The 25247-nt window shown below is 35.6% G+C and overlaps 1 protein-coding gene across 5 annotated transcripts in view; it reads left to right on the top strand.

The window, feature by feature from the left end:
• The window catches only part of EBF1 (EBF transcription factor 1), a 451723-nt gene that overhangs the window by 280601 nt on the left and 145875 nt on the right, over nucleotides 1-25247 (top strand). For 3 of the 5 annotated variants that reach the window (XM_074291945.1, XM_074291942.1, XM_074291941.1), the window contains 2 exons: nucleotides 8316-8397; nucleotides 24229-24370. In XM_074291945.1, the coding sequence (XP_074148046.1) occupies nucleotides 8316-8397; nucleotides 24229-24370 (224 nt within the window). The remainder of the gene's footprint in view (nucleotides 1-8315; nucleotides 8398-24228; nucleotides 24371-25247) is intronic. The other 2 variants (XM_074291944.1, XM_074291943.1) reach the window with 1 other exon arrangement.

Genomic DNA, 25247 nt, shown 5'->3' with positions numbered 1-25247 from the left:
AGATTCATGGTGGGTAGGAATAGGGATGCATATGTAAGCATGTATGTATGTATATATATGAACTGCAATCATTAAAATCTATAATGGCAATGCCTTAATGGAAATGACAGAAATTCTCATGCTGATTTCAAATCTTATTTCAAAGGAGGTAAAATGGGATTTATTTCATGACCAGTCTTAGAAAAAAAAAAGCTATGAAGGTAGTGCAGTTTGTCTCTGTCACTCCTTGGCTCTGTGCTTTTTACCTCCTTGTTCATTTCTCCCTATCTCCTTCAAGAATCCAGATGTCTCTTGCTTTTTTCTCCTCTCTTATCAACACCTGCTCTGATCCATTTATAGGACCTGATATAGGACCTCAGTAAATTCTCTATAATCATTTGTTAAATGAATTAATGAATTCATACTATACATGCCTTAGAGTTTATAATACTATTCTTTCAGTAATATTTTCATTTTAATAAATGTATAAAACAAATAAAAAGTCTGTGTAATGAAAAGAATGCTTTATCAGAATCAGGAGGAACAAGTCCAAATTCTAGACAGATTATTTAACTTTTCTGAGTCTCAATTTTCTATTTCAAAATGGGAATAGATACATTTGCCCTACCCATCTCTGGATTCTGCTTGTTATTTCCAAAGTACCTTATAAATAGGAATTTTTGTACTAACTGTGGAAATTTAAGCACATACCAGGATATGGAGGAAATATTTTCAGGAAGATCTTTCTGGTGTCCTTGAAATAGTGTCTTAATTTTCACTTAAGATAAGGTCAACTTGTTTTAGTCTTTGGTTGATTTCTATAGCCTTGGGTTGCTATACTAAGTACACACCATAGACATCTGTTAGCAAGGGAGAATAGACAGTTGTCATTTGATCCTGCCTTCATCTGGATCAACCTGAGGCTTCATAGACTTGAACTAGTGACCTAGAAATGAAACTCTTGGTTTGCCTTTCCCAATCCTCATCCCCAAGGTCTCCAAACACTACCTTCTGCGTGATTCTCATCTGATTGTGTTATTTTTGATGGTAGCAATTTAAAGACAGTCCTCATTCCCCAAGGAGCAGACAAATACTTCAGGTTTTGCTTAGGTTAACTATCTGTCTCATTCTTGATGGCTATGACTGAGAAGACCAACTCTGGGGATAGACTGTGCTCTAAGAGACTTTGATGTGAAAAAAAATTAATGAGTGTCCCTGAGCTAATATAAAAGAATCTGACAAAAAGGTGGTGGCCATTTTCTCATTCTGTTCACCCCTGGTTCAAACTTGTTAGAAGTATCCATTGGGTAACAATAAGCAGAAGTAGGAATTAAGAAAGCTTTGTGACTGATTTTCCTTTGTGTTGTTTCTAAGAAACTACTCAACTGATTCTCTTCCTATTAGGAAATGGTCAGTTCTCACTTTTTTTTTTTAATTTCCTGACTTTGGGATGTGATTTTTGCTGTGAGAAAGCCTATTTACAATGGTTGCCTTTCTTCTGGTGGTGTTTTATTTATTACATCTTTTTTTTCCTCCCTCTTTTCACTCCACAATGTCTCTTGCTCAAAGAGAGTAAATACTTTTCAGATTAATTATAGATCTTTCTTTGGACTGAATAGTTCTTTAAAATGATCAAGATGTTAGAAAGTAATAAGTAATATTTTCTATGTTCTTCAAATTTTCTTGTATTTCTCTTTTTATCTAGGTCATATATATATATATATAATCTTATCTTAGTAAATATTGTAATATATTACAATATATTGGTTTATATCCAATTTCTGTCATTCTGATTTCCAGTTTTTCCAACAATTTTTACCAATTAATGAATTCTTAGCATTTATTCTAGTTACTGATCAGTTATAGGAGTTCTCACAGTGGCACATGCTTATATCCCTATGATGGTTCTCAATTTACTTTTCTCTTTGGACTTCTGGATCAGAAGTTTGTTATTTAACTGTTAGCACCTTTGATGAAGCCCTTTAACCTCCTATTTCCTTGCAATGTGAGTGGCAAAGATTGAATCAGTTCCTTTCCACCTCTCCTTTTTTGATACTATTAAATTGTTTTTACCTGAGTAGAATCTTCTTCATAATGTGTTCTATAATCTTCCTCATAAAGATACCTGTCAAATTTGGATTTGGTCCAACTTGTCTCTAGAACTTTTAGTCCTTGGAAAATGAGGGGAAGTCAGAGAGGGAGTTAACTTCAATTTGTCCTCCAAGTCTTTCTTCATTCATTATATCTCCTCAGGTCTTCCCAGTCTTGGCAGACATACAGGTATCATATTTTCCCAGGGATGAACTGTTTTCAAACAATTTCTCCAATGTATTGGGAACAGACAAGCTTTTCTTTGACATTAAGAATGTAGGATCTTCTCTTTCCAAGTAACTTTTTTTTCCTTTTTCTTCAAGAGACATATTTATTGTAGCAATGGGTAGACAATTCCTGCTTACCCATTCATATAAGAGTTTATTAAACTCAGCTCCTTGAAGCTCAGCATCTCAGGGTAATAATAATAATTCACATTTATATAGTGCTTTAAGGTTTCCAATGCACTCTCCCTATGGTAAACCTGTGAAGTGGGTTGTAGAGATGGTATTATACACATTTTCTTGGTGAAGAATTTTAGACTCAGAGAGGTAAGGTCACTTATCTATAGTCATACAGTTTGTAAATATTGAAGCTAGGAATGAAATCTGTCTCCCAGCTTGAAAGTTGAGGTTCTTTCAGCATCTCATACTGTCTATTTATAAAGATAGAGTGCAGGATGTAGTAGCCCCTGCTATTCTTTTCCCTCTGTTGTTGGAAGAAAGAGCCAAAACTGTTGTCCCTCACTGAAACAAACAACTTCACCACTGAGGTCTGTGAATTGTAAGTCATTTCCCTATGTCACCCTCTAGTTCACTGTGTATGGTGCCAGCCCAAATATCATACAAAAGGAACCCTATGGCTGTCTTGACACAGCTGTTCCCTGTTCAGGGGCCAGAGTGAGGCTCCGTGCTCTGAATATCTTTTGGCAGGATCATCTGCCATGTAAACCATCTGCAGGCATAAGTTAGAAGAGCTTGTAGAAAGTCTCAAGACTGCAGATAGGGTTTTTATGTCTTGGGTTAGGTCTTTAACTTTGGATTTTATAAAAACAGATGAAAACAACCAAACGTGATTTTTTAGGATTAGGATATAGGGAGGCAGAATTCAACCTGCTTGTCTCTGATCTATAAGAATACTTTGCATCATAATTAATGATGTACAATCTGTTACCAAATTTGCCCTTCAAGTTTTGAATAGCACACATTTTATAAAAATGATTTAATATCTATATTTTCTGATTATATGTCTCAGGACTTTGGGGATTATTGCCTAAATTGTTGTTGGTATTATTATTTAGTTATTTCTTTTGGTCAATCACCTAAATTTATGGACCATTTATTAGGTTTATGGCATTATGTTATGAGCCATTTAAAAGCCATATATACAGATATCCATAGTTTCCCAGAGGAATATTATATCTCTAAGGTGTTGACATAGCATAACGGCTTAAAGATGGAAGATGCCTTAGTGGTCATCTGGTCCTAGACAATTATTTTGCCCTCACACTGGAGGTCAAATAAGTTGCCCAAAGTCACACAGCAAGCAAGTTGCACATGCTGGACTGAAATCCAGATCTTCTGAATTTTAGTCTAATATTTTTATCTACTTTCAGCTTTCTGAGATCTAACAACTTTAAAGGGATAAAATAAATACAAAACTGTGGGAATATCCCCCCATTTCTACCATGTGATGACTCTACATGGTGGCAATACAGACAGTCAATAAACACTTTTAAATGTTTATTATTAAGCCTATTATAAGTAATATAGAAATGTACAATATCAAATGTAGAAGAAACCTCAGAGGCCAACTGCTCCAATGTATATCTGAACAGAAGTAGATTCCACAACATTTCTAATATCAAACTGAAAACTTTTAGTGACAAGAAGTTAACTACTTCCCAAGTAAACCCATTTCACTCAACTCTACTTTTTAGGGAAAAAAATCCATATATTGACTTGAAATCTGACTCTAAATTTTATATATTGCTCCTAATTCTGCCTTTTGGAATCATAGAAAACAAGTGAAACCTGTCTTCTATGTGACATACCTTCACATATTTGAGGTCAACTATTAGGCTCCATAGGGACAGCTGGGCACAGTTGATAGAATTCTGGATCTGAAGTTAGGAAGACATGAATTAAAATCCAATATCAGGCACTTATTAACCCATTATTACTCTGGAAAACTCAGCTTTATTTGCCTTAGTTTCTTAATCTGTAAAATGAGCTGGAGAAAGAAATGGCAAACCACTCCAGAATCTTTACCAAGAAAATTCCAAATGTGGTCACGGACACTAAACAACAAGATTATTTTCAGGTCCCATCTGGAGCTTCTCTTCTCTAAATGACATATCCCCATTCAGTTCAACTAATCTTAATACATTTGTGTACCCTCATCACCTTTTTGTCTACCTTAGGGCACAGATAAGAGTAGATCCTCCTTGGCTATCTAAAACTTCTCCACAGTATTTAGGCACAGTGCTCTGAACATATCAAAAGTATTTTACAAATACTTTTGATTGAGTGTTAGATGGATTAATCACCCGCATGGAAGACTGCCTTAACTGGATCAAATTAATTGATTATATCCATATAATTGTATTGTATTACAATTCCATTGTATTATAACTAATGCTCAGTTGTGGAATATGTACTAACATTAGCCCAAAGGGTTGGCTCATGATTAATATAACCTAAGTATCCATTTCAGGTGATAATACAACTTTGATTTTGTCGTGTGTGTGTGTGTGTGTGTGTGTGTGTGTGTGTGTGTGTGTGGTGACTATATCTTTCCTAATGGAGCAGGTATAATTAAGCCATTCATACTTAAAAATCTGTCTTTTTATTTCTTTTAATTCTTTTTTCTTTCTTCCTTTCTTTTTCTGTATCTTTCTTTCTTTCTTTTTCTTCCTTCCTTTTTGTCTTCCTGTCTATCTTTCTATCTGTCTTTCTCTTTTTTCCCCCTTGAGCTTAATCTCACATTGAACATTAACCAATATCTCAGACTAAAGTTGGACATTAGTTTATTGTTGCCTGTTGGTTATTACATATATACATGTGTAAGGTTTCCCACCAAAAAAAAGACTAGAGTTAAAAGGAGTTTGGTCCCTGCTGGGCTGTTTCCTGGAGTTTATGGAACTATGCAGGACTCCACAGGGTAAATAGGAGCTTTGTCCCCGCCCCTGGGTCAGACTGTCACAGTTGGAGTGAGGCTAGGTTATGGTTCTGCTGACAACACTTTATAAAACACACACACACACACACACACACACACACACACACACACACACATACACACACGAAATGTTGTAATTCATTAGAGAAATGAAAACTTTTGAATTACAATAACGGGACTTCATTAAAAAGCCTTCTCCATATTTGGGACCTTTTCAATTGATCAGCAGATGAACATATGTCCCAGTGTTTACAGACGCCTTGCAACCTTAGCCTGACAAATCTTTCCTACATTTGCATGCCAGAGAAGAGTCTTCTCTCCAGTGGAGATTATTTTTAACTCTTAGATCTACCACCTCTGTGGAATATATTCCTTTAGGGAAAATACAAGCCAAAGGGGTCAGACACTTGGCTACTACTTAGGGGAAAACTCTGAAGAATTCCCACATCCCCTAGGGGTAGAGCCAGCTTTTCCCCAAAGAATATATCGTTCAAAGTGTCTTTGCCACATAAGGGCTTGTGTGAGGCCCTGGGCACCAGTTGACAGGGATGTCTATCCTCCACAACAGATGGTCAGGCTTTCGATTTCAGCAAGCAATCCATTGGGAGAGGGCCCTGAAGGGGCGGGCTCCAAATTCTGCCAGCATTCCACACGGCAGGGGCAGCTTAGGGCAATTGGTATCTAGTATCCATGCCCTTCATAACTTGCATGCTAAATGATGAGTTGCTGACAGGAGATTCATCCAGAGGCCCATCTCTCAAGTGTAAGATCTACAAGTACCTGCATTCTGTTTTTCTTTGGCAAGAATTAATGCCCTATTACTTGTCTTTCAAAATCCATTTTTGGCACTGTTACAGACCTCCTCATGGTGGCAAGCAGTTGTCTGCCAGGGTTTGTGCTGACAGCTCCTTCTACCACAATCTGACTCTAACTGTCACAGTGGACTTTGGAGGCTTAGTGAGTAGTGTGCACTTGAGATGACCAGGACTTGGAGGGTCCACAAGAAAGGATATGTGAATGATATCATCCATCATTATTTTAATCTTAAACCTTAGACTACATCCTATACTTCCTTCCTCTTGTTCTCATCTTCTACCAAACATATATATTCTTCCCTGCCCTAAACTTGAGATGGTGGGCCTTTATATTTGGAATTGTTCCTTCAGTCAAATAGGTTCCTTGTCATACCTAAATCCATTAATCTAGCTTAGTTCTAAAATGGTTTCTTTAGGAGTACTAAGTTATATACTCAAACCCCTCTTGAGAGGAGTTTGTTGTAAGCCTTTTGGAACTGTGGATGAGAACTGTATGCAGAGGTCTAAGCCACTGAATACCTGTTGTATCCAAACATAGAGGAAAGGGCCCATGAAGACATTTATTATTTGTATCTATCCCCAGAACTTTGACCTTACTCCTCATTGGAAAGAACCTGAGGTAATTAGTCTATCACTTGTTAATCATCTCGCACATGCAAGTGCTGCTGAGTCCACTACACATGTGTTTGTGCCTCGGGTTAGTGCCCACAGTCAGATTTCATTTTACACAGTTAGGTTTCAATGATGCCTGGCCAGTAGTTTATCTTGGACAAAAGGTTGACAAACCTTGGCTCCTGGGGAGAGAGCCTGGAAACTGAGATGGATTATTATTCAAAGACTGGTTTTCATGGGTTGACAGTTGAGTGATGCATAATACAGAAGGAAATATTTTAGTCAGATGTTTACTTTTGTGTGCATGAATGTGTGTATATGTTTGTGTATTCTCATAGAAGTCAATGTCTTTTTTAAAGAAGTATCTTTTTCCTATAGTCTTCTTGCTGTGAACAAGTTGGCAGAAAATATAAAATTTTTCTTTTAGGGAAATTATTTCATTGTTAGAAATTACTTTGACCTGCTTTGTCTCTGTAATGCCTCATTCATTAATTTGTTAATGAAAAGACCCACCACCCCATTATTATTTCTTTCTTGAGGTGATTAGTAGATGGACATTGTGTTAATTTTTTAATTAAATTTGGGATTGTATGGTACCATGAATCTTCTGGATGTATAGGTATTGAAGTGAGACTTTAATATTGAAGCCAACTTGAGGATGAAATTTTAAAAAAGAAAATATTTCCATAGTATTTTATACATTCTGGCATTTATGAAAAATATTTGTATTTAAAAGCCCTTTTTAAAATCTCCTGAAGCATGTATATTTCAAAGTTCTGGGGGTGAGGGCACTTGGGGAAACCCCCACAGAATTTTATATATGATATATATATATTTTTTCCCCCAATGTAGAGATTTTTGTTCTCTTAAAAGTGATTAGCTGTGGTTACATCTTATGTAGTTCTTTTCCATCATTGCATTCTCTCCTGTGCTTACTTGTCATCTCAATCTTTAGCCCAGTTCATGATTCAGCAAAATTAAGCCCCTGGGTTTTACTATGGTTGAATCAGGGAAAAATTGTTCTGAAGGAGGATTCTCCTTTGTTCGAGTTTACATAGTTTTTGTCAAGCGTCTATATCCTAAGAAATAACACAGGCAAGACAAGAAAACATAAATAAACTGGTTCAAAGCCAGAAGGCCAGTTTCTCCACATGTAAATCCCAATGAGTATTTGTGGGGCTCTGACAATGAGCCTAATTTATTCAGTGGAGCTGTTTGGGTAAATATGCTTACTGAGAATTTATATTCATGATGTATATATTTTGCCAAATATTCATTTTTTTGTGAAATTAAAGGAAAATATTTTATATTACTACAAATATTCTGGTTTAGAGAGTTCTGGGAAATTCTTGCACAATGAATATCAGTCTTAAATTACAGTGGAATTTTTACTCCTTGTGAGATTGGGATTTATTTTTGCAATTCTTCTGTGAGATCTGTTAGTAGTCCTGAGAGTTTTGCTTTTGTGAAGATGGTTCAGTTTGGATCTAGCAAAAAGGTTAAAGCTTCTTATGTGAAATATTGGCTGTAACAAGTTAGCTTATGTTTATTTCAGGAAATGCTGAAGGAGAACAGTGACATTGTTTTCTTTTGTTGCCATGGTATAAGATGCTGACCAAGACATTTATTTCTCCACAGGTTCTTCCTGAAATTTTTCCTCAAATGTAACCAAAATTGCCTAAAAAATGCAGGAAATCCTCGGGATATGCGGAGATTCCAGGTGAGTATACCATTTTAAAATTTGACCTCTATGCGATAGATGATTGTGATATTTTAAAGGATTCTTCATGTCATCAATACAGTATACCTTATAACTGTCAAGACTGTAGCCCACTTGCACTTTCTCATCTTATATGATTCTTGTTCATGTCCCTCTACACATTTTCCAAAGGATCTTCCTTTATTGGAAGCCTTCATCTTTTTATTTTGCCTGGCTCTCAATAAAAACCTGTCCATCCTTTGAACTCAATACAGAATCAGGGCACTTCATTTTCCAGTTATATAGCTCTTTGACAGTACTCTTACTACTAATTCTCCCACACAATTCTATCATCATCATCAATCATCACAATGATAATAATATATAGAACATATGTACATAGACATATACATATATGTATGTATGTATAAATACACAGATTTAAAGTTACAAAGCTCTTTATATATATATATTAACTCGTTTTATTCTCACAACAATCCAATGAGATAGCTACTATTGTTATTCCCATTTCACAGATGAGGAAACTAAGGCTGAGGAAAATTAAATGAATTACTTAGGATTATACAACTAAGTAAGTACCTAAGGCTAGATTTGAACCCAGATCTTCAGGACTTCAAATACAGTGTTTCATCCATTTTGCTATCTTGCTTCCTTTACAAGCAACTATCATGTAGCTCTCTATTCCTTCAGATGACTCACTATTTTAATTCTTTGGAGATCATAGTATTCTATAGCTTGCAACAATGCGGCATTATTGGGAGTTAGAATAATGCTGGAGTTTATTAAAGCACTATACATTTTCCCCAAGTGCAATCTTTATGAGTTCTCTTGGCAGTTCTCAATTGTAGCAAGTTGAAAGTCTTTTAGAGAAGGAGACATTGTGTACTAACTTTCTACTGCCTTGGCCAGGTGTTGCTCCAATAGACAGACAATCTGGAAGGGGAATAACCCTCTCATCTGGACCAGGACCGAAGTGTTTTAGCTTGACTAAAGCCAAGCTTTAGAGATTTAGAAATTTGAAATTTTCAAATTAGATACTTGTACCTTCCTAGATAGGGTAAAAGCAATGATACTGTCTTTTTTGGTAATACAGATAAATGGCTTGATCAGCATACAAGACCAAAACCAAAACCCTTTGTGGATTAAATTAAGTTTATAAGCTACTGAAATGGTAGCCTCTTTTCCAGAAATCTATGCCTATAGAAATATAGCTCATTTTCTATTCTAATGTAGAAAAATATTCTGCCCCAGAATAATGCAAAAGTTTATTCCTTGAAGGATAGCTAGAGATAAGGAAGACAACAAGTGATAGAATTGATTGGTTCATTCACCAAGTATTTCTTAAGTGCTAGACTATAAGGGATAGACTGTATATAAAACTTGTTGGAGCTTGGCAGAGAGGAAACAGATTTAGGAGTTATATGTCAGATCCCTGTCTTTATCTCTATTCCTCCCTTTTTCTCCCTCCTCCCTTCTCTCTCCTTTTTTCTCTAGTCATCTTCTTTTTCTCTCTCTTACTGTCTCTCTGTCTCTTTAACTCTGTTTCCATATCTCTTTCCTACTGTGTATCTCATTATTGAAGAGGTTTTAGAGTAGATGTTGGATTATTTCATGTCAGGGTTATAGAGATATTTCTTGCTAAGATGCAGGTTGTATTAGAGGTTTCTGAGGTTCTTACTGACTTAGAGGATTGGATTGAATAGTATATGACTCTAGTATTTGGTATTTACTTTCTTTCATTTTACTGCTTATTTTTCATGATTTTAGGCCAATGTATATCCTGTTTCTTCATTTGAGTAATGGAAATAATAATATACATATACATGCTACAAAGAGATAAAGTTAAACTATATTTTGTTAATATTTGCTCTGCTTTAGTTTTCATACTGGTGAATAGAAGCGTGTAATCACTGAGAGACTTCTGGAAAGCCTTGGCAGTATTCATTGCTTGAATTCTAAAGGGACATAAATGAATAGGTAGCTCTGAGCAAGTAGGAAAAAAGCATTGAAGTAGGAATTAGGAGACTTCTTTTTCTAGTCTTAGTTTTATCACTGATATGCTGTCTGACCTTGAGTAAATCAGTCAGCCACTCGAGTATAGTTTCTTCATCAGCAAAATGATCGAGTTGGGCTAGATGTCATCAAATGTCCCATCAGACTCAGGAATTATATGAGTATTTGATTCTCAAGCCCTGTAGAGAAGACTGGAGATATGTCCTCTACTAATCCCCTAGGATGACATCTTGCTAATAGCTTTTGAAATCTCAAAAGAATGAGAAGAAGTAGAAAGGCAGATAGCATCTCTCTAAGTATTTGGTCCCTACTGTGAAGTTACCTTAGTCATTCAGGCTGTTCTCTTAAGATTTAACAGAAGTATCAATCAAGGTACAGGTTTCTGGAAGAGCCCCCTGGTGGACTGTGCCAAAAAAAATCAGTGCAGCAAAAACTTGCTTTCTATAAGATTTTACTTTTAAAGAGTAGACTAGGCTCCTGTTTAGTATAGGCCTCATTTTTAATTAGCTTGGTAAAGCAGCTCAAGGTACTATTTCCTTTCTATCATTTATAAAATAAAATTGACAAATATTTCGCAAAGAAACAAAATTGAATTTTCATATAAAACTTCTTACTAGCTCAGGAAGCCCTTTGTGTAGAGCTCAAATCTCATTTGAATATACTTGGGATGATTATAATAATAACAATGATTATAATTAACAGGATGCTTCAGAAGATGTCACATGTACAACATTGCAGTTTTTTAAGTACCTGCTATGTATCAGGAGCTCACAATCTAGTGTGGGAATAAGATAGGCACATATATAACTATTACTTAAGATTCAGCCCTAAATCATTCACATAATAATTGAATCTTGGCTTATATAGCTATAACTATATAAATTTTAAAGTAAACTTGGAATACTGAGATTATATTGGAATATTTGTTAGGATTTTAAATTTGCAAATATTTTTGAGTGTCATTGGAAGACTCAGTACCTATAAACTACTTTCAACAGTTACCTTGCCTTCTGAAAACTAAATAGTCAACCACTCAAAGACTGGACAGCCTCAGTGCATAGAAAGTGGTCCCTATCAAGGCTAGAAAGCTATCTTATGATTGAATGAATGTCCATGATTATTTAGAATGTCTAGATAACTTCACAACTGTGTCATGTATTTTTTTCCCCTCTAAAAGGGTCTTTCTGATAAGCTAAGAAAGATGGAAGTGCTGGAACTTCCTGTCAATTTGGAAAAGTGGTGTGTGGTTCTAATGTGTTCTATTTTCCAAGGACTAACTTAGCTAGGTTTCAAAAAGCTAGCCAATAGGTAGTGAATTTCTTTGGCTACTAAAGAATGAAAGGATGCTGAGTAAGAGTCAAGAGTCAGGTCTTTCATTTAATAGCTATATGGCCTGAGGTTCAGAAAACTTAAGTATAAAATATAAATAATTAACCCTATCTTGCCTACCTTCCATCTAATATCAAATAAAGTAATAAATATGAAAATGTTCTAGATAGTAAAGCATTATATAAACATAAGGTCTAATATTATTGTTGTATCAGTATGCTTTATAACAAGAACTCTTTAATCTGTGCATGGATCCTTTTGGTGCTATAACAATAATAATAATAATAATAATAATAATGTCATGGATCCTTTCAGCAATCTGACAATAATGCTAATGTTAATAGTAATAATGATAATTATAATAAAGATGATAACTAGCATCAGTACTTATGTGCTAAACATTGTGCTAAGTACTTTATAAATATTATCTTATTGATCCTTATGACAATCTTTGGATGTGGGTGTTTTATTATACCCATTTTATAGTTGAGGAATTAAGACAGAGGCTCATGGACTTTCTCAAGTAAGTGTCTGAGGCTGGATATGAATTCAGGTCTTCCTGATTCCAGTCCCAGCATTATTAAGCCAATGGACCCTTTATCAAAAGAATATTTTTAAATACATAAAATAAAGTACATGGAATTACAAAGAAAACAACCATATTGAAATGCAATTATAAAAATATTTTTTTAAATTCAGGTAAAGTTCAAGCCCAAATTGAAATGATTGTTTTATAATTTAATATAATATCATTCTTATATATATTTTCTGTTGTTTTAGATGTTATTTCATACAATTCCTTTATTCATAAGACTTTTGGCTCATAGATTATGGTTTATAGTTTTAAACCTGAAAGGGATTTTAGAGTTGATATAATCCAAACTCATTTTTCCAGTGGGAAATTGAGTTCCAGAGGTTAAATTACTCCTTCAGGGTCACATAGGTGATAAAAGTGGCAAAGCTGTAATTCAAACTCTGCTCCTCTAACTCTTGTACCCCTTTGTTTGTTTTTTCATTTTGCCATTTACATTTCTCAATTTTGCTCATTTTGCTTCTGCTTTCTTTGGCATAGTATTCAGCTTTAATCCATTTTGAACTAATTATTACTATTTGTGACTAGAATTCTTTGGCCTTCTTGAAAAATTTACTTCTAGTCACAGCTTAGCTCAGATTTTGGATAAAAGATCCTTGCATGTGAGAAAAATGAAAGCCAGATAGAAAATGGATAGAAATACATCAATTTTTATGCATTCAGTCTCAGATTAAGTTAGCTCAATTTTACAGATTGACTCAGGCCTCACGCCATTCAGAAACCTCTTTAAAATCATGTAGGCATTACTGGCATTTCTGTGGCTCCTGTCTTTTCCTTGACCTCAGAACCACAATGACTTCTCGTAAAAATGTGTTAGAATCCACCAAGAAGCCAGAAAGGGATTTTAATACATCCCTATTTCTATCAGGATTAACTGATTACATTTTTCTCTTTGTACCGTAAATGGCGAACTGAAATTAGTTGACTGCTATTGACTTATCCTGCCCTGAGAAAACTCCAGTCTACTCTTTATATACCAATAGAGTTTTTATAAGTTACACTGAAAAAAACCAAAGTCCAGCAGACGTCTGATTGAAAACATGTTCTTCTGCCTATTAAACATGTTCTCTCCAACTGGAGAACTAACCCGTCATGGAGGCTATCCTTCTTTGACTGCCCATTTTGTATGCTCCCTAGTAGCTCACTAGGCTGATTTTCATATGGTAATGTTCATAGCGTGTCTCCTCAGAACAGCAATCAGGAGCTTATGTAGGTGACTGGGGAAGACATGAGGAAGGTTGTTGATCTCTTGACTCGTAAAGACATTCTGTCAAGCAAGCGTAGCTTCACAGCAGTTGAGATTCTAGTGTGTAAACAGAGACTGCTTAATTACACAGGTCATGTCAATTAGTGTGACCTTAGCATTTTCAAGAAATTAATCACTTTCAGCAGAGCCATGCACTGTTCATACTTTAATGCAGGATGGAATTCAAGCTTGTAGAAAATCCATTACAATCAGTACTTAAAAAAATTCCAATGGATTTTTTTTGGTTGTTTTGTTTGTTTGTTTGTTTAAATCCCTAGCCTGTGGTTAGAATAGCAAACTTAGTTAAATAAGGCTCTGGAGCTCTTGAGAATGAGACTTCATTTAGTAGTCATGAAGGAAGGGGGCAGAAAAAGACAGTGAGAAGCAGAATGAAGGTGGAGTTTATTAGGGGGCAACCAACCTGGCACCAAGTCAAAATTCATTTTTGACTCTAATGAGTAGCTCTCTTCACTTTGACACTCAAGAGGCTTCTGTCAGAGGACTGACTACATTGAAATCACATCAAGGGTCTGGTCCTAAACTGACAAGAACCAGATAATTCAGAGTTAAAATTTAAATTCTTATCAACAGCTTTCCTTATTGGGTCTAAAGATTCCTGGGGCAGGAGTAGAGATGAAGGAAATAAGATGGTGTATCTGACCTTAGTGCTTAATACTGTATTTAGGGAATACAGAGCAAAATATTTATTCTCAAACTTTTTTCAAATTAAGTAAGATTGTCTATGTCTTGGAAGTGTGATTTCATTGATGTTAGGAGCACTTGTTGAGGGTACTTCCTCACCAAATGATATTCTGCAGTTTAAATGCTAGAGGATTTGGATGTAGGGCTTTCAGACCCTGAGACTGCCTGAGAAACCCTGTGGTTATCTATCTATCTATCTATCTATCTATCTATCTATCTATCTGTCTGTCTGTCTGTCTGTCTGTCTGTCTGTCTGTCTATCTATCTATCTATCTATCTATCTATCTATCTATCTATCTGTCTGTCTGTCTGTCTATCTATCTATCTATTTACATATATATGTGTAGATATGCGTATATACATGTATATTATGTGTGTATACCCACCTTGTCTATATATACTCACTTGTGAGTATATACACACAGATATGAACATATTTTTTTGCTCTTTCTACCATTAGGCTTGGTTCAATTATTAGTCCCCTTCTAATTCTTTAACATTAAACAATTAGATTATCAAAAGTGACCCCAAATTTGATATAAAAGTTAGGGGTTATTAGTGAATTAAAAAGAATCAATGCTATTTACTTAAAAGACCCATACTCTCAAACCATTTGTTATAATTAGAAGAGTTATAAATTACACATTTGATTTCTGCCTTTAATTCTCTATTAGCCTCTGTTTTGTATAAAGTCAGTATTTCCATCACTACTACTTCTCTTTCCTTTTCCCTGCTATTCATGAACTATTTTCCCTATCCTTCTGAATGGATTTGTATTATTTTGACAAATAGCACATCTAGCAATTACATTCTATACCAACTGAATGCAGTGAGCAGGGGCCCGGAACATCAACTTACTCATAGAAAATAACACTAAGTTACATCACACTGATTTAATTATAACTGAAAGCAACCCTAATGACTAGTCTCAGAATGCAGGATTAATTCACATAAACATAGTAAATACAAAAGGTGGATTTTCAACCTGATATATTAAGAGCCATTATGGCTTATCGAGTAAATACACAATCTTTGGCATGAGCCCTTATGCTGTGCCCAGGGAGAAAGGATGCATCATAGAAAAGGAAACCTTATGAGGTGTTTGATAAGTGGCTGCTCTGCATCCAGAGTAGGTACTTTTTCTATAATTAAATATTGTCATCTCTGTAAGAAAATGTAAAATAAATAAGGCAAGCATTGAGTGGTTTTGGTTAGATCAGTGTTTCCTAATCCTTGAAATACTCACAGTGACTAGATTCTGGGAGAGTAATTAGGGGTGGGACAGAAAGCAATAGGGTGACAGCAGGGAGATATGGTAGAAAGAACTCTGGATCCAGAGTTAAGAGATCTGGGTTCTTTTTCTGTCCTTGCTCAGTAGAATGTGAATTTCTTGAGGGCAAGTGGCCTGTTTTTAACCTTTGTTTTATATCCCAATGCTTAACATGATTTTTGATACATAGTATAGTTCCCAATATATGTAGTTCTCAATGTGGTGACTTACTGAATCTCTAGGTCATGTTAGATATGTCAGATAACCTCAATGAAATTCAACTTTTTCATCTTTAAGATTGATTCTAATTAAATGATATTTAAACTCACTTTAAAGAAGAATTATTCATTCTACTAGAGGAGACATTTTCCTCCTTTCTTTTTTTTCTAGTTATCTATAAATCTATCCATAATGCTTCTAACATTAGCAATATACAAACCAAATTTTCTCCTTTTTCCTTCATGGATGCCTGCTGATGCACAAAGAGCAAAGGAAACTCAGGATGTCCTCTCATAGCAAAGACACTGCTGGCATGTAAAAAAGTGGTTGAGAAAGAGATTACTAATGAATCATTTGAAGATTGAATTCTTGGTTAAGAAAAAAATAATCGGAGAGCTCTGATGTTACTTCAAAATGTTTAAATTGATTTACTCAGTTATCTGAACAATTTGAACAAACACTACTGTTACCCAAATCATACTTTTCAATTATCTTCTAGAGATGGGGTATTTCAACCCAAAGCATTGATTTATCAATAAAATTAATGTTTCTTCTCATCTTTAATTCTACCTAGTTTTACCAAAATAATTATTGCTTTCTCCCCTTAGCCCAAACCCCTACATAAACTCTATTCTGAACTCTTTTTTACCTGAGTATCTTAGCCTATATCAGGTATGTTATGAAAGAACAAGTGAAAGAAAATTGACTATAAGCACTTGTTCATAAGAAATCTTTTATTACAGGGATAAACAATTTGGGGATAGAAATCCCTAAATTTCCCAATATGTAAATGTCAGGTATTAACTGAAAGTAGGAGAAGCTAAGGGAAGGCAATTTGGTTCTAGAGTAATAAAAGAATAAGTGATTCAGGAGAAAGGATGTCAGGAAAGATAATAAACGTAACTAACACATTGCACTTACTATGTGCCTGGTACTGTGTTAATTACTTTACAATTATTATCTCTTTTGAGCCTTACAACAATACTGGGAATTGATGAGGATAATAATAGCCCATTTTATAGATTAGGAGACTGAGCTAGAGGTTAAATGACTTGCCCGAGCTCTCACAGCTAAAATGTCATATTTGAGCTCAGGTCTTTCTGGTTCCGGATCTGCTCTGCTACCACTTAATTGCCACATGATAGGTGGGAATATCAGTATATATGTGTGAAGATGGGAAAAGGAAGGTAGAGGTGGGAGATGGACTGAGGTTCATTTGATAACTTCTTGTAATCGTTTTGCTCCAAGCTGTTGTTATTGCTGTCTTGCCTGCATGAGTTCTAAATCCATGCACAAATGAGGCAAACCATATGACAGACTAACATTCAGGACCAAATTTTTTAATCTGATTAAGTCCACTATGTTAGAATTCCATATAAAATATTCTATATTAAAAATCCCCTTATATTTATTTGTAGTTTTTTCCCTAGGGTGACTCACTCGAAATTGAACAGTTGATATTGTTGAACTTTTTTATTTTGAGAGAGGAAATTAAAAAAAAGACATACTGAAGATGACTTTTTATGATTGAACTATTGTCTAATATCTGTTACCTCCAATTTATAACTTATTATGGGAATGCTAAAAGACATATATATTTAGCCTTTTGGAACCTTTCTGTCATAATGTCTGCATCAGCATTAAGAAACTAAATTGTGTTAATGTCATCCTGATACTCGTGCTTGAATTTAGTCACTTGTGTCTGCTGAAAATCTGCACATGAGGTAGAAGTTATGCTTCATGGACCTTGGATAATGTAGTGAGGACATACAAGGTCCCCTGAGAGAGAAGCTGAGAAATGACAAAGAGGGTTAGGATGCATAAGCCTAAAACCACCAAGTGACCAGCAACCAAAACCTCAACACTCCACATTGAACAGGTGTCATGGCTGATCAACCAAACTTTGGTGTGTGTGTGTGTGTGTGTGTGTGTGTGTGTGTGTGTGTGTGTGTGTGTGTTGTGGGAGGGTCTTGTCAAGGGGAGAATGGAGATTTAGGAAAGATCAAATTGATTTCATGAAATTCTTTTATTATAGCTAAGCACAGCACACAACCTAAGATACAAATGAATTGTTATACAGATGTGTTAGACTCTTCATGACTATATTTTGGGGTTTTCTTGGCATATATACTGGAATAGTTTCTCATTTCATTTATAGCTCATTTTATAGATGAGGAACTGAAGCAAACAGGGTTAATTGATTCATCTAAGGTTACACAGCTAGTAAGTGTCTGAGACTAGATTGGAACTCTGGAAGATTAAGCCCAGAGCACTATCTACTGAGGCACCTGGCTGCCCCTCCAATGAGTACTGTTAACCAAAACTACAGTGAGGAAGGAATAGAATTCATCAAAGGCCTATGCTTCAAAATAACATACAGAGTAGGCAGTATGATACTGCTTTATTTGGAACCAAATGCCCTGGCTTCCAATCTTAGTTCCTTTACTTACTATCTCTGTGACATTGGGCAAGTCACATAATCCCCATAGGCCTTAGTTTCCCTGTCTGTTAAATTAGGAGATTGAAGTAAATAATTTCTAAGTTTCCTTTTAACTCTAAATATATAATCATATGATCCTAAGTGTCAAGTTCAGGATGCTGCAGAAAGTTATCGTTGGATCTAGGAGTCAGAGGCATGATGAAAGAACTTGGTAATTTTTGGATAACTAAGCTAGAAATAACAATTGAGCTTAGATAGTAGACCCAGAATATGATATATCATTTGTAAGTAAGGCTTCCAAATTCTCAGAGGGAGACATTGTTTTGAACTTTTTGCTTAATAAAGATCAAGTAACCTCTGATTTTTTCCAAATTTTAATTTCTGAGATATGAGTTCTTTGTTGCTGGTAAGGAAACAACTGAATATGTGAATATATATATATATATATATATATATATATATATATATATATATATATATATATATATATATATATATATATATATATAAATTATTTGTCACACAAACTGAGGATAAAAATAATGTGATTACAAACCACAGTTTATGAGCCAAGGAGGCTTCAAAGTACACTGCTAATTTACCCTTCCCCTCTTCCTTAATCCCAAATATCTTCTGTTGGTTATGAAGATTCAGAGAGGGCATGGAAGCTGGCAGATCAGGGTATAATTCTGAGTGTTCATCCAAAGACAGACTTTAATGGATTGCTGTTAAAGCAAAATGAAGCCCCAAGGTGCTTCATTCAGATAAATGAGGTGATGTTTCTAAATAAACATATTCCCACCAAGTATAATCTTGTTCTTGGATTCAGATTTTAATTTGGGAATATGAACTGAAATTTAGATAGTTTTGTGGGTTATAAAGTGTGTACTCATTCTCATTTGATCTTCACAACAAGGCGAATGGGGTAAGGATAATTATTCCCATGTGCAGCAAAAGAAACTGACACTTAGGCCAAGTGGTTTGCTCCAGGTCACAAAGCTAGTGATGCTCAAGGCACTCACTCACCATTAACCATCTGGTAGAAAAGGGATTCACAATTCAGTCCTCTTACATCAACCCTAAGGCTCTGTCCATCACCCCACAACTGTCTAAAGAACGAATTAATAAAAGTGATTTTAAAGCCTTTTTGCTGAAGGCTTTACTCCAAATAACCCCAGATCCTGAAGTTACCTCCTTATTCCTAACATTTTTTGTTGCTTCTTTCTATTTGGAAAACCCCCCTAACAAAGCAAGGCTTAAGCATTTTGGGGAGATTGATCTCAACTTGAACTTGCCCTCTCTTTATGCCTTCCAAACGTAAAACTCTGTTTTGTTGACAAAATTTAGAAGAGCTTAAGTTTTGGAGAGCTTGGTTTGTTCCCTTGCTTACAGGAATATGACAGCACTTCATTAATCTTGCATTAAGCTGTTCTAGGCTTTTTCTCAAGGATGGTTCAATGCTCATTCTACAACAACTAGTTTCATTTTTATTTTATAATTTGGTCTAAAGAACATATATATTTTAATTTAAGTTATATCTTGATAATCTTGATATTTGAAGGAGAAAGTGGATTTGATTCAATTTAGCAAGTATCTGTCAAATTATTGTTAGTATTAAGTTGTAGCAGATTAGTACTGGTGATGGTGGTGATAATAGTCATAGTTATAGTTGTAATAATAGTAGAAAAGAATTATTGTAGAGGTAAAATTGGGGAGATAGGTAGCTCAGTGAATAACATTCAGGGCCTTGAGTCAGGAAAACTCATCTTCATGAGTGCCTCAGGCACTAGCTGTGTGACCCTGGACAAGTCACTTAATCCTGTTTGCCTTAGTTTCCTCATTTGTAGAATGATCTAAAGAAAAAAAAAATGTAAACTATTCCAGTTATCTTTGCCAAGAAGATCCCAAATAGGACCCTGAAGAGTCAGATATGACTGAAAATTGTGGAACAACAACAAAGAAGAAAAAATCACTCAATTATTGCCTTTGGGGAATTTATAATCTAGGAGGGATAAGTCATTGCCCTGTGCAAGTTATTTAACTTCTGTAACTTCATTTTCCTTATTTTGTAATATGTGAACAATAATAGCACCAGCTTCACAAATTGCATAAAACAAGATAACATATGTAAAGTCCTGTGTAAATCTCAAAGTGTTATATAAATTGTAGCTAGCTATTTTTGTACAAAGAACTATAATCCTAGTTTACTCTTCAATCCTTTCAGTCATGTCTGACTCTTTGTGACTCCATTTGGGGTTTTCTTGGTGAAAATGTAGAGTAATTTGCTATTTCTTTCTCCAGCTTATTTTACAATTTACATTGTATAGTTTTGGTCTCAGTTTCCTCAGACAAACAGGGTTAAGTGTTTTACCCAGGGTCACATAGTTAGCAAATGTATGAGGTCAGATTTGAACTTCCTGACTAGAGTCTTCCTGACTCCAGGTCCAGCACTCTAATCAATATGCAACTTAGCTTCTATAGGACCAGCTAGAAAATGACTAGCATCATAAAGATGGGATAGACCTTAGACCTTAGCCATCACCTAGTTTAACCCTACCATTTGCAGATGAGGAAATGGAAGCCCATAAATTTATTCACTGATTTTTTTTCCAATGTGGCTAGTTAAGTGGCAAAGCCAGAATTCAAATCCCAGATCTTCTGAATGCAAAATATAATTCATTTATTTTTCTAATTATATCCTATAACAAATATATAAGAGATCTAGCTGAGGCAATGAAAGTTTAATGGAGGACTCATTCCTTGTACAAGATCTTGATAGAAGAGAAAGATAGCAATAGAGGATGTAGAAGGGCAGTTTTAGACAAGAGAGACATTATATGCAAAGGCATGGAGGTGGGAGGGGCAAGGCAAGAATGGAGAAAGCTAAATAGTACCAGTATGGTTAGAGAAAGAATATATTGTGGTAAAGGAGTAGAAATCCTGGAAAGGCAGATTGAAAAAAGGTTATTAAAACCTTCAGATCTATGATAAGTAGTTTCTATTTTCTCCCAAGCAATTGGAAGCACTAAAAAGTTTTTGAGCAAGAGGTTACAATGCACCTATGCATTATGGAGATTAACCTGGGAAGACAGGGGAACAAAAATGTGTTGCATCTTATATATGTAAATATAGGGATCATTTAAAATGGAAATAAAATAGAATGGAACAGAATATCCCAGTCTAAAGGAACAGAATATCCCAGTCCATTTACAGATGGAAAGATTGAGATGATGAATGAAGTGACTTGCCCAAGTTAACAATTATTAAGTGGCAAAGCCAGGACTATAAACCAGGTCTTTTGGTTCTAAATCTCATGTTCTTTCTGTTTAACTTTGTTGCCTTTAAGTAAAGATGTAAGAATTTTCTGGTCTTCCCGTCGTTCCAGTTATGGTTTAGGCTCCGCAGAGTGATTAGGATGGTCTTTTAAGGACAGAGAGTGAAAGGAGACTAAAGAACTGGGAATTCTCCTATATACACACTTTTGTTCTCTTGATGGAATGAAGGAAGATGGACAGTGTAGATTATTCTTGCTTTACCTTGACCTCAGCCTTCATGTCAAATATAAAACTTTAATGACAGTGGGACGTCTTTAAAATTCATTGAATATATTAAGAATTAAGCTTGTGGCGCTTGTGTGATTTTCTTACAGGTGCACAGTAATTTTTTTTTTAATTTTCAATACAGACACAGTGTAACCACTTTCTCTATTTCCTGACACTGGAAACAGATACCGTTTTGGATTCCTTTTATAGTTTCTTTAGCTAACGACTCCATTGACCACTTTATTGTGGTCTTTGAAAGACACAGATAGATTGTGTTATGTAATTTAAAATGTCTCAAGTAGTCTCTTTTCTGACTAAAAGGAATAGAATAGATGAATTTCAGTTTCTTCAGATAATGAAGGTTCTGTAATAATACTTCTGATCTCATTTTTCTTCTTTATAAAAAAACTAGAAAACTATGATTTTAAAAAATCTGTAAATGAAGAGGCCTTGGATAGAAGCTTACTCTATCTGAAGTCTAGTTTAGCCAGTCATGAGTGGAGTGATAAATTGCTTTGGAACTTGCTTCTTATACTTACTATCATTTTGCTTTCCTCTCTCTCATGAATGACTTTAGCTGGGATTTGAGGTTTTGTAAATGACTAAGCAGAAAAGCCTAGATCCCTGTAAGTGCTCTGAATCATTCCCATAGTATTTTAATATCACAGATTACAACAAAAACGCAAACATTTACTTGGTGGTGCTGTGAACAGTTCTTTCAGCTATTACTGGATGGAGAGCATTCCTTTTGCTATCTTCTCTCAAGTGAAAATGTTTTGTCCTGACAGATTTGGGCCAGCTCTCTGGGGGTAGGGGATGGAAAAGGGTCTTTTTTAATGTTATACATTTGGTGGGAAGCCTAATAATAGGGTTGACATTCTCCAGGACCAGGCCAGGAACCCAAAGTTTTCTCTTTTGTCCCACTCAGATGATGAAATTGGAGTCTCAGAAAGGTCTTTGCGTGCCCCTCCTCCCCCTTGCCTTCCTTGGCCAACGTAGAGAGGTGGCTTCCTCCCAGAGCTGGCACAGTGTTTGCCAATCCTTGTAAAGCATTTCACCTCTTCAGAGGCGAACGCCTCTCAAAACCAAGAACAATTAAAAGCAAGAGCCTTTCGAAACAACTGGGGAATTCAGCAAAATAAATCAGAAATCCTCAGCCTTCGCTCTGGAGGCTTGCCTCATTATGAGAGCAGATCTATTAGCCCCTTTGCCATTGTCTTTCATTTCTCAAGTGAGGTGATTCTAATTAAATTAATCTGCATGTCAATCTATCGGTGATCAATCAAAGAGCCCGAGGTCCCCCTATGCAGCCGTGCGCTTGCGGCTGACAGGGGCTGATAATGGAGGAAGAAATAAACTGTCGAGCAAAGTTAATTAGTCAACATAATAGGTGGATTAAACAGGAGCTGGCTGATTGCTGTTTCACAAGTCGAAGCATGAGGTGGGAGCTGAAACTGCAATTAACAGACAATTATTATATTTGGTTGTAAGAGGTCGCATGAATAAACATATCTCTGCGGGTTTCAGTTTTAATCCCTTTTCCCATTTAATATAAGGAGAAGTGTAGGTCATTCCTGTTCATTGTTTTAGCCCAAGTTCTTGAAGACAACACATGCTTCTTTCTGTGGCCCCTTTGGCAAACAGGCTCTGAACGGGCTGGTGTTCAGTGGGGAGCGTCTGGGTGACAGCCCAGGAGCTGGGTCCATGCCACTGATTTGATGGCCTCCAAAGGAGACAGTCTGCACCAAGATGCATGTCTAGCTGGGAGTTGTGTTGTTCTATTTGCTTGCTTTTTCGTTTGATTTTATTAGTCAGAGGAACCAAAACTGATAAAAGAGAAGAGGAAAAAAAAATCCTTCAAAAACTCAACCACCAAAATCATCTTCAGGAGAAAAACAAAGCAAAACAACCTCCCCCCCCCAAAAAACAAAAAAAACAAAAAAAACAAAAAACAAACAAACAAACAAACAAACAAAAAAAACCCTGCTTTCCCATCCTATCTTTTTCTACTATCTTTTACATGTTCCCAGACTCCTAACCTCAAGCTTTGGGAGGTGGGAGGTAGAAGGTGGTGATGAGGTGAATTAAAATGCAAAGATTTTTATTTTTGAGATCAACTGTGATATCTGCTTCAATGTCTAAACTGAAGGGTAATTTAGGTGAAACACAACCACCCTTGTGTTAAAAAAAATATGCTAATAAAGATTCTCTTGTTAAAATTATGGTTAACAGTGTACCTTCTGCTGTATAACTATAAACTGTGCAATTTTACTTAAAACTGCATCAAAAGCTTTCCATGCCAAAGACCCACTCATCAATAGCGTCTCTTGTTAGACTTGTACGGCATAAGCACCAGTTATTATGGGAAATAGCTATGCAATTTTCTTCAGCTCCCAGCTGTTATTTATTTAACTTGAGTTTATTACCCTCTATGCTTTTATATTAAAATGTTCATTCATTTCCTTCTTGTGTCTCTAGGTCGTGGTGTCTACGACAGTCAACGTGGATGGCCATGTCCTGGCTGTCTCAGATAACATGTTCGTACACAATAACTCTAAGCACGGGCGGAGGGCTCGGAGACTTGACCCCTCGGAAGGTACGCCCTCTTATCTGGAACATGGTAGGCAAATCATTTTCATTGGTTGGCATTACTACTTTAAATGTGCATTTATTTGGTTTCTCTCCTCTGTCCCTTACCCATTCTAGCTTCCTCATCCCTCCCCCAATCTTTCAAATTTCAAATTGTCTGTCTGTCAAAATTGACATTCTGGGTTTTTTTTCCCTTTAGAACATAATGGTCTAGTAATTAAAGATAGGAAAATTTTTGTCCAATTTGCCATACTTAATGTTTATCACCCTCCAAACTGGAAAAGGTTGACATGTCTATCTGTAGGTCTTAGAGGTGAATTATATAATAATATTTATCTTGGACATCCCAGCTTATCAGTGATGATTTTCAAAGGGTAAGCAGAAACTAGATAAAATTTGTCTCAAGGAAAGAGAAGGCCATAAAAATTCTGAGGTAGATAGTTACATTTCTGAATCCATATGTGATACAGGAGTAATAAACTTTTCTTTTGTCCATTCATTCATTCCACAACTCTTCATTGTACACCCATGATGTGTAAAGCCTTGTGTTGGGTGTTTGTTTCTTCTCAGACAAAATTTGTAACCCCTTACTTGGCTTTACTTTTCTGTTTGCTTCATCAGCAGTGTTATTTGAAAACAAATTTCCATCTCATTTCCTGAGGCTTCCATGGGCATAAGCTGTCCTGATGCCATAATTCACAAGGTAGAAAATTCCCTTTGCTGCCAGCATCCCAATTTAATAAACAAACCACTATCATAATTTCTACCCGATTTTTCCCACCCTTAAGGAATGTACAATCTGTACCTTTTATTAATTAGCCAGATGTAGCGCTCTTAGGAGAAATACTTCACTACATCTAGTTTTACAGTCTTCTTAGAGTAAACTATCATCTTTCAAAAGCTGTTTT

The sequence above is a fragment of the Sminthopsis crassicaudata genome, chromosome 2, assembly GCF_048593235.1.
Source record: "Sminthopsis crassicaudata isolate SCR6 chromosome 2, ASM4859323v1, whole genome shotgun sequence".
Classification (NCBI taxonomy): domain Eukaryota; kingdom Metazoa; phylum Chordata; class Mammalia; order Dasyuromorphia; family Dasyuridae; genus Sminthopsis; species Sminthopsis crassicaudata.
The sequence above is the reverse complement of the archived record's forward strand: the minus strand, read 5'-3'. Positions and strand labels throughout refer to the sequence as shown.